This window comes from Orycteropus afer, unplaced genomic scaffold (assembly GCF_000298275.1).
Source record: "Orycteropus afer afer isolate SDZICR_OR568_19922 unplaced genomic scaffold, OryAfe1.0 scaffold00143, whole genome shotgun sequence".
NCBI classification, from domain to species: Eukaryota; Metazoa; Chordata; class Mammalia; order Tubulidentata; family Orycteropodidae; genus Orycteropus; species Orycteropus afer.
In genome coordinates this window covers 6,093,328-6,104,117 of record NW_006921730.1, presented here as the reverse complement: position 1 = coordinate 6,104,117, position 10,790 = coordinate 6,093,328, and the positions used below count along the sequence as shown (strand labels likewise).

Below are 10,790 nucleotides of genomic sequence, written 5' to 3'. Positions count from 1 at the left end.
GTAGTGATACTGCCTTGGAAACCCAAGGAGGGGTCGCTATGAGTCGGGTCTGACTCGATGGCACATAACAACAACAACAACATCTGTGCCAAACTTTGGAATTTTCAGTGACTGGCTCTTTATGTTATGAAGGCCTCAGTTCACACATCACCTACTGTGATGGTTATGTTTCTATGTCAACTTGGCTAGGTCTGGTTGAGTGGCTGGGCAGCTGGATGTAGTATTCCACATGATGAGACTGGTAATGAGCTCCATGGTGGAATCTACTGGGAGCAGCTGAGTAGCTGCCTTTGGGTATGTGGTCTGCTTCCTATATATAAGGAGAAGCTTTGAGAATGGTCTCTAGCATATGGCACGCTTGGACCCTGCATGTAGCTGTGTTGTTGCTCAGCAGCCTGCTATGTGCTGCCGACCTTGGGACTTACAATGGACTTAACTTAATGGCCTGCCGTGTGGTTTGGTAACATCAGGACTGTGCCCTTTTTACTTGTCAATCTTGGGGTTTCTCAGCCTCAGCAGCCAGCAGCTGTCTGAGTGAAAAAATGCTTCTAGCTCCAGTGGGCCAGGAGCAGGAGGCAGAGCTGGATCCCAAGGTTGGGGGCTTTTATCCAGCCCCTAGAGCCTGGCACTTTGAACTTGGACTTAAAGCCTCCAAATTGTAAAAATAAACTCCTGTTTGTTAAGGCCATCCCATTTGTAGTATATTCCTGTCAGAACGGCACTAGGTAACCAGAACACCTACTTAGAAAGGTAAGCCAGTTTAAAGTAGCCATCCAGTTGCTTTGTTACATTATCACTTTATTTTAATTATCAGCAGAGCATTTATCTTCAACTGTTATTTTCCTTGTTAAATTATTATGGTCTTCCCCCCAACTAGAATGTAAGCTCCATGCACACAGGGACTTTGTTTTGTTCTTTGCTGTATCTTCAGGGCCTAGAGTAGCATCTGAGACTATAGAAGGCACTCATTAAGTATTCATTAGTTAAATAATTGTTACTATTTCATAGCCACATCTTAGATACATTAACCTAGAAGTTTCACGCCAAAATATCTTGGTCTCTGGGCAGAGTTGTTGAAATCCTGTCCAAGATTTGCATATGATTTGGCAGGTGTTGCTTTTCTCTTTCTAGAAATACATTAGAAGTCTTTGTTGTACAACAATGTTTACTAACATTTTATTTTAACCATATTTGAATTTAGTTCTATAAATTATATTTTGAAAGGAGGAAACAGACTTGTTTTGTAATTACTGATAATTACTATCGTTGAGAGTTTTTGTAACCTGGAATCAATGTAATTGTTCTTTTTGTTTGAGATTGCTAAAATCACAGTAAATATTTTCATTGTGGTTGTCATAACAATTTTTTGTTATGTCCTTCAAATACATTGGTTTATCTATCCTGTATAACTAATAGTGATTAAGAGGGGAACGCCTAGTATCTTTCCTTTAAACTTGATTAACTGTAATTGGTGGTTGTTGTTGTTTTCTTTTTCTCTGAACAAAGTTAGGCCATTACAGTATTACTTTTCATGTATAGGTAGCCATGCAGAGTAAATGTTGTAAAGTGTTGCTCCTGATATAAAATGTATACTAAATACTTACAGAGGATGTTGATAACACATAACAGAGGATCAACTTCAAGACATGTAGTTTTCAAAATCATTTATTGAGTTCTCAGCTTGTCCTTGTTTTATACACCATAAAGGAATTAGAGGGGAAAAATAACATAATCTGCTTATATGGTAAGATTTATAAATTGATGTGGTCATACACAAAGATGTTTAACAAATTGAAAATAATATTCCTAAAACAGATTTTCAAGGGCAACAAATAGGAGCAGGATGAATTTTAAGGGGAAGAAGGAAAAAGGAGAGAGAGAGTTATATTATTAGGTTATGGTTCATTTTGAAGATTGTGTATGGCCCAAGGATAACCTGCATGGGCTAGTTTATTCTATACAATTTCCATGATTCTTGCAAATGACTAAATAAGTGTTTCTTGACAACAGTTACGAAAGTTTAAAAGTACTGATTTTCACATCTTTCTTCAAATCCCATGTAAGATGGTCCTGATATAATTTTGCTAAATGTCTGTGGCTCTTGAAAAATACCATTCAGGAGTATGGAAGACCTAAAGATACTTCATTTCCACCCTCAGATTCCAGTTACACCTTACATCATTTTGTAGCATAAATATTTAGAACTTTTCTTACCTGATGTTTTTTAGTTGAATACTTAATACATTCACAGAATTATACATTTTACAAAATACAAACAGCTTGAAACATAATTTCTTTGTCTTCTTCATCAGCTTTCATAGAATGTTTAATATAATTCTTAATTAGTTGATTAAGCTTTTTGTTAAGCTCTTATTCCTGAGGTCTCTGTTAGTCTGGTCCAAACCAGGCCAGGGGTCAGGCTACTTTCTCTGTCAAGACCAGATTGTAAATATTTTAGGCTTCTCAAGCTAGACTGTCCCTGTAACAAGTCCTTAGTTCTACCATTGTTGCATGAAAACAGCCATAGACAATATGTAAATGAATGAATGAGTGTGGTTTTGCTCTAACAAAACTTTATTTATGAACAATGAAATTTGAATTTCATATAATTTTCATCAGAATACTATTATTTAAAAAAAAAAATCTGTAACTATTTAAAAAAGTAAAAAGCATTCTTAACTTTCAGGCTACAAAATAAAGACAGTGGGGTAAATTTGACTTGTGGTCTGTACTTTGCCAACCCCTGCCTGGGACTTGCCAGACCCCCAAGTTGAATATCACGTATCTCCAGGAATTTGAACACACTTGAGAATTATGTTTAACATCAGTTGCTCCATTACTCAGTCATAACTATCATTCATGCATTAGATCATTTATTTTCCTATTTAAGTCAGGTACTTTATTTCAAAAGGTTGCAAAAAAATTAGTTCAGGAACTACTGAAGCTAATAAGTACATGGTTGGGGAAAGAGTCTAGCACAAAAGTATCAGGTTTTTAAAATTTTTTGTTACAAATTGGATTTATTTTCATTCACTTGGATTTTTATATGCTTACTTTAAAACATAAGTCTTGCTAGAGCTATCAGGATACCATCTTTTATTTTCATTGTTCTTCAGTGGGGCCATGTTTCTGCAGAAACAGGATTATATTTAGAAGGTAAGATTTTTATATTTCACTTGTGTTTCAGGGAAAACCCCATTTTGTTGAAATAATTTCTTTCAGAAGGATCAGCACGAGGCTGGTCGTCCCTATGAGGCAGAGGTTAACATGTTGCAAAAGTCCAAGTTTTCCACATTGCTGTACCACTTCATCATCTCCCACATCGACTCTTCCTCCTCCCCTCAGCTCTCTCCCTCCTGTCTTAGTGTTCCATATTTCGCTGTAACATCTCACAGAACTCACAAAGCATTTAAGAAATGGCTCACATGGTAGTGGAGGCTGGGAGGCTGTCAAGCCCCAAGTCTGTGGGTAGGTCTGGAGGATTGTCCTCATTCACGTGGTTGCAGGGGTTGGTGAACCCAAATTGGTGGGTCAGATGCCTGGCTGCCGTCTCAAGTCCAGGGGTGAGATGATGAAGAACCAAATGGAGGATTTGAGCAGGAGAGGGCTTTCCCAGAACATTACCATCTATACCCTCAAGGAAACTAAGGGTGGTAGTGACTCAACCAAGTCGGCACTCAAGATACATCCCAACCAAAACAGTCAGAGAGACTAGCATTGACAGTACTTCACAGACTGGAGGACAATGGCTAGAAGGGCCATACTTAGCAATTTATTGGACTGCAACTTCAAACAGTGTTCCTGGTTCTCAGTTTATTGTATTGTATATTGCTTTTAATAAGCATATTGTGTGGTTTACAATCCTTTTGTTAAGATAGAACTTTGTTATTTTAAAGACTTTTAATGGGATTAGAACTATATTACCATTTAAAGATCACTTTCTTCTAGTTGTCTTAAAAGTATTGTAATTTTCCTACTTGTTTTTTTCCCTCCTGCCCTCTTTTAAGGTTCCCTGGGTGACGCAAAAGGTTAAGCACTTCACTACTAGCCAAAAGGTTGGCAGTTTGAACCAACCCAGAGGCTCCTTGGGACCAGGTCTGGAGACCTGCTTCTAAAAGGTCACACACAGCCTTGGAAACACTGTGGAACCGTTCATGAGGTCACTATGAGTCAGAATCAACTCTGTCTAGTGCTTTTTACAATAATTTGTCTCTTTTTTCCTTGCTGTTGAACATAAACCAGCTTAGAAATATGCTCTAGGGAATCTCCGAGAGTATGTTGTTGTTGTTATGTGCCGTCGAGTCAAACCCGACTCATAGTGACCCCTCCTTGGGTTTCCGAGGCAGTATCACTATGGAAGTAGGATTGCCCAACCATTCTTCCAAGGAGTGGCTGGTGGGTTTGAACCGCCAACCGTCTGGTTAGCAGGCAAGTTAAAAACTCCTAGAGTATAACAATTTTCAAATCTCAAGCATGTAACGTATTTTTCAAGGTAAAACTTTCTGAAGTATTTTGTGTTTCTGGGAGCATAGTTGGGACCACATGGCCCTTTTCTTCCTCATTGGCTCTATTCACTAAGGATTTATTGAACACCTGCTTTATGTTAGGTACAGCACTAAGCACTCCACACATGCGCTTTCCTACCTGTTACTGTCCTGCACTTCCCTCCGAATTTTCTCTCTCTCAGTTATTTTTATGCCAGAACTTCATCACTTTCTTTTGTTAGTCCACTCTCTTTCCCTATTTTCGTTTGGCTCTCCTTTAACTTTGGCTTTTCCACTTCCGGCTTGTAACTTACTCCATCTCCCTACCTTCTCCCTCTGCCATTTGCCTACTCAAGGCTGCTGTGTATTACCTCACTCTGGCTTACATAGCTCTTCCCAGGCCTCCAGCTCCTTCTCTACCTCCTTTAAATTGGCTTGGTGCTAGGGTATTGGTACAGTGGCATCAGTGCACTGAACTAGCCTTGGCTGGAAGAGTGTTGGGAATGGCATTTCCTTTGCTCCTGGTCTGCTGGCTCTATCCTAGGACACCCAGCTGCAGCGTTGTCCGTAGCCTCTAGAGCTTCTTCCATAGTCATGTCTGTAGTTCTCAGTGCAGGATCACAGAATGTTGAGTCATGCTCTTTATTGAAGGAAAAAAAACAACAATACATATATATATTTATATATGTAACCAAACCAAACTCACTGCCGTCAAGTCAGACCCAACTCCAGACCCGACTCACGGTGACCCCTCCTTGGATTTCCGAGGTGGTGTCACTACAGAAGTAGATTGCCCAGTCTTCCTTCTGAGGTGTGGTTGTGGATTTCAGCCTTCTGGTTAGCAGCCAAATGCCTTAGGTACTACACCACCAGAGATGCCCCATATATCTATATCTATATATATATATATATATATGTACACACACACACAAATACATGTATACATATAAGTATGTATAATTTCTATATTTGTGAAATATAGTTGTCTTTTGTGTCATAAATGCCTTACTTGTCTTAAAATACCATTGTAATATTCTGTCCACACTGGATAACTTCTTTCTCTTGACTCAGTGAAAAGGAGTTTAAGAGTTTTCAGGGCGATACAAGAATTACTTCTATAGCTTACTGGCAGGGGACTATGCAGGCCTTGTAGATTAGATAGCTGGTTGAATTCAATATTCTGTAGATGATAAGGAACTTTGGTGGCTTAGTGCCTAAGACATTTGACTGCTAATCAGGAGGCTGATGGTTCAAACCCACCACCTACTTCTCAGAAGGAAGATTGGGCAACCTAATTCTGTAGAGATAACTGCCTCGGAAACTCAAGGAGGGGTCGCTGTGAGTCAAAATTGACTTGATGGCAGTGAGTTTGGTTTTTGGTTTTGGTGGTATGATAATTTTTTGTCCTTTTTTTTTTTTTTAAATTTTCCTGGACATTAATTCACATCTCCCTGAAAGATCTCAATATTGGCAACCTTAGAGTCAGATGCCTTAATTGTTACAGAAAGCAGCAGTACCAATCTAAAATAGTTTGCCTTGTGAGTCTAGCAATGTGATTCCAAGGCCTGGTAGATACAGGAGGGGCAACCTACTAGAAAAATGGGACAGAAAGCTGTGCCAGCAGCAGTCAATGCTACACACACTGTACTTGATTATCAAGTAGGCCACACAAAGGATATGTGCAGCCAGTACTCATTTTGTTGTTTCTTTCCTTCTTATAACTAAGAATTACCACTTTTTTTTTCTTCCTAGACATAGAGAAATTATAGTTTTGGATCTGAACAGGTGATTCTAATTGTTCTATCATTTTGAAGGAAATAATCTGACTTTCTTAAAATAAATTAGGAATTCTCATTAGCCCATTTTCTTATTGAAATATAATTATTCCATAAAATACTGTGGAATGAATGATTACTTCTATCTGTGTTCACCAGAAAACTCGTGAACTGACCTAGAATTCAATCGTATCTAAAACTGATGGTAGATAGTCCACTTATCTGCATTACAACAGATAGGATGAGGAACTGGGGTGGATTTGGTGGAGGAAAAGAGGTATATTTGTAAATTGTGTGTGTGTATGTGTACACGTATAGGTATAATAATTTTAGATACGCTGCCCTTTCAGGATGGTCTTCACCAAGTCCATCAACCTGTGAATGAATCTTCAGTTTGCTGCTTCACCATTTCCTGGAGGCATGGTCCTTTCTTCTTTGGCCTTCTATAATGGTAATTTCAGCTCTGCAGATATTTCTGTAGGCTAATGTATCCAGGTGGTGCATTGATATGACTTACCTTTTCCCTCCAATGTGGAGGAAAGTGTTTGAGGTGACAGTCCTTATGATGTGTAGTTTCCCACAGCCAGTCTGGTGAAGAGGCTTTTCCACAGCCCCTGGGGGAGCCTTAGTAGAAAGTTTAGTGATGCTTGTAGATTTTGGTTTAGGGATCCGTGTTGGGATTCTCTGCTTGCATACCTCCTTGATCTTGAATTAAACAGAAGGACAAAAGGTAGTTAATAGTATAGTTGGTGGAGAAGCAGACATTGTTGAGGACATGAAATCACCTTGGAGGATTTGATTTCTTTGAAACCATTAGGTCCTCAGACACATAACATTAAAGATTGTAAACTGTAATAGGTTGAATTAAAAAATTGAGCAAAGAAATTCTGCATGCATGCTGTATGCCAGACCCTTGACAGTAGACAGTGGAAGATAGAGATGAATAGATATGTTTCTTGCTTTTTCAGGAATCAGTGTAGCTGGAGGTAAAAGTGCTGTCCCAAATTAATGTCAACAAAGAGCCATACAGCTGTCAAAAAGAGAGAGGTTAATTCCAGCTGATGGGTCTAAAAGAGCTTCATGAAGAAAGTAGCATTTGAGTTGGATCTCCAAAACGTTTAAGATTTTAAACAGCAGGAATGAGGGAAGATATTCCCAGGTAAAACAATACTTTTGGGAATAGTCATGAGGTGGGAAAGTATCAGACATAGTTGAGAAACCGAGTTTCTTCAAAATGGATTATATTTAAGAAGTGAGATGGGAACATTGACTGGGGCCAGATAGTGGAAACTGATGGTATGTGTATGTGTGTGAGGGGAGTGGATTGTGGGGGAGACATTGTGGAGGTAGAATTGTAGCACAATATTTGCTCCCTGATTCACATATGAAGGGAAGAGAGGAATCATAGATACCTTGAATGATCTGGACTGGGAGATTGGATTAGTGGAGTGTCAAAGAGTAAAGTCTTGGTTGAATTCGTATTTGCTTAGAAATACTCTCTTATTTTCATTTTTAAAAATAATTTGTTGTTGTTAAGAATATACACAGAAGAAACACATACCAATTTAAGTTTCTACATGTACAATCCAGTGATACTGATTATATTCTTTAAGTGGTACAGTCATTCTCACCCTCCTTTTCTTAGTTGTTCATCCCCCATTTAATATAAACTCAGCTGCCCCCCTGAGGTTCCTATCTAATCTTTCAAGTTTCTTTTGTCAATTTGATTCTGTATAGATAATTCTTAAAAAAGCATAATGCTCAAAGCAGACATTTTGTACTAGTTAAGCTAAACTGTTGTTTGGTTTTAAGAAAACTTAAGGGGATATTTCTGGCTTAAGGTTTAAAGATTATCTTAGGGCAGGAGTTTTGGGCATTCATCCAGCCTTCATGGCTCCAGAAAATCTGGATTTCATGAGAATTTGAAATTCTGTCTTGCATTTTCCCCAATCTGATCAGGATTCTTCTGTAGAATCTTTGATCCAAATGTTCGGTAATTGTAGCCATGCATCATCCAGTTCTTCTGGTCTCATAGCAAAAGAGACAGTTGTTCGTGGAGGCAATTAGCCAAACATTCCATATCCTCTTCCTACTCCTGACTCTCCTTCTTCTGTTGCTCCAGGCAACCAATTGTGGTTTAGATTTCAGCTATCAAGCTTTTGAGACCCCAGGTACTATACAACAAACTAGGAGGCAGCATAGAAGCACTGAACATGCTATTAGACCAATTACCTGGATGTCTCATGAAATCATGACTGTTATCCTTCAAACCAGTGAAACCCAACCCACTGCCGTCAATTCAATTCTGACTCATAGCAGCCTTATAGGACAGAGTAAGACTGCCTCATAGGGTTTTCAAGGATGTAAATCTATGGAAGCAGAATGTCTCATCTTTCTCCTGTGGAATGGGTTCAAACCACTAACTTTTTGGTTAGCAGGCTAATGCTTCAACCACAGTGCCACCTGAGCTCCTTCCTCTCCAAACCAAGGAATGCTGCTTTTTTCATTTGTTCATTTTTAATTGATAACAATATTTGCTGGTAAAGAGATGGAATTACAGTTAGTAGCTTTCAGCTAACTGTAGCACTTCCGTTATAATCCAGAGTTGTTTATTATTATTTTAACCCCTTTTGGTTGCATCCTTCTTTCCTTGCTATGAGCTCATAAAAATAATCTTTAAATAAGGCACTGTCCTTTTCATCATAGATTTCTAAACTGTTTTTTATGGGATCCCATCTTGCGAATTTTGTTTCTGTTTTTATTGTAGTGATAAAATACAGTGAAGTTCTTTTGTTTCTTTATGTACAAACTCACTTATTTAAACCTTCCCTAAATTTATTTAGCAACCTAAATAGGTCTTTGAAATAACTCCTATGCAGACTTGGCTAATACAATGGATCCTTCAGTTAAGGATAAATTATATGGGGAATATACTTTCTTTTGGTTCATTTACTAAATCTTCTCTGTGCCTAGGTGCTAGAGGAGTGTTTGGGCTTCACTATCCTCACTAACATCTCTTTCAAGCTTTTTCCTGAACATAGCAAATAGATGTTGATATTGTGAAACCAATATTCTTTTTGTAAGTGGTGTTTATAAATGGAGTTTCTACCTCTCAACTTAGGAGCTCTGGTAGCGTAGTGCCTAAGGCACTTGACTGTTAACCAGAAGGCTGACGGTTCAAACTCACCAGCCACTCCTCGGAAGGAAGATGGGGCAATCTACTTCTGTAGTGATACTGCCTCAGAAACCCAAGGAGGGATCGCTATGAGTTGGGTCCAACTCGACGGCACATAACAACAACAACACTTCTCAATATGACCTCATGGTCTAATCTCCAGTGCTTAAGTGCTACTTCAAACTTTAGCTCTTAAATAGGCAAAAATAAAATCATCTTATTTTGTTTTATTAATAAGGCTCATTGCCAATCAGGGTTTGGTGAGATGGGCAGCCTTAACAATTATTATGGGAGCAATTTGGTAGTGTTCATCAGGAACTTTAAAGCTCTCACCCTGTGACTCAGTCATTTCATTGCTAGGGATCGTTTCTAGGAAACAATCAGTGGTGCCTTGAAGCATATTTATTTTAGCATTTTTTGTAATGGTGAAAAATGAACATAGTTCAAAAGTCCAAAAATCCGGGGTAGGTAAAATGAATTATGGTATAGACACATGCAAATTTTATGCCGTCTTTAAATACTGATGCTTTTGAAGATACAGGAAAATGTTAAGGAATGTTAAAAGCAACATTTATAAACTATGTACATACTTTAAGTATGTGTGTGTGAAGAGAAAATACTTGCAAAAAGTACATCCATGCTCTCAGTAGTTAACTTTGGTTAGTGGGGTTATAAGTGCCTTTTATTTTTCTTACATTTCCTGTATTTTCTATAATAAATAAGCATTCAGAAAAAGCAACAGTTACTTATATTAAGGATTTAAAAAAGAGAAGGGAACACCTTATAGAGAAGGACATTTCTGTGAATATCGATCATATTGTCCATGCAAGGAGCAGTAATAGCAGTTTCAGTTGAAATGAGTAAAGAATTTATTTAAGTCTGTTGATAGTAATAGCCTGTCCAAGATAGACTTCTATGATGTCCTTTAACTTTGTCAAGATTTAGATGGGGTGCCTGATTTAGTGTACAAAAAACTATGGTGGGATCCTATTCAAATTGTAGATTTTTGCTTCTTACCTGTAGAAATTGTGGTTCTTTTGACTGTGGATATGTCTGGAAAGCCATGTTTTTATGGATTCTCAGGGTGCTTCATTGTGACACACGCAGGTGGTCAGCCTGCCACACCTTGAGGAATTATGCTGTAGGAGAACCTTCTTTAGTCTTTCTACCTGGAACTCTGGCCTGCCTGGGTGGAGGTGGTTTAGCACTGTAGAAGGCCAGGGCATCATGGTTTTATTATTATTTTGATAATAATGTTAATAATACTTCAGTTACTTGGAAGGATGCTTTATGTAGAAGGGAATTCCCATTTCAGAACCTACTTATGTTGATTGCCTAAAGAGTGGGATATGTGCA

The 10,790-nt window shown here is 38.3% G+C and overlaps 2 protein-coding genes across 2 annotated transcripts in view; one reads left to right on the top strand and one right to left on the bottom strand.

Moving 5' to 3' along the window:
* CMSS1 (cms1 ribosomal small subunit homolog) overlaps positions 1-10,790 on the top strand; it is a 520,332-nt gene that overhangs the window by 6,852 nt on the left and 502,690 nt on the right. The window lies entirely within an intron of this gene.
* The window catches only part of FILIP1L (filamin A interacting protein 1 like), a 118,952-nt gene continuing 114,934 nt past the window's right edge, over positions 6,773-10,790 (bottom strand). Inside the window, exon 5 of the mRNA XM_007945789.2 lies at positions 6,773-6,964. Within this exon, the coding sequence (XP_007943980.2) occupies positions 6,773-6,964 (192 nt within the window). The remainder of the gene's footprint in view (positions 6,965-10,790) is intronic.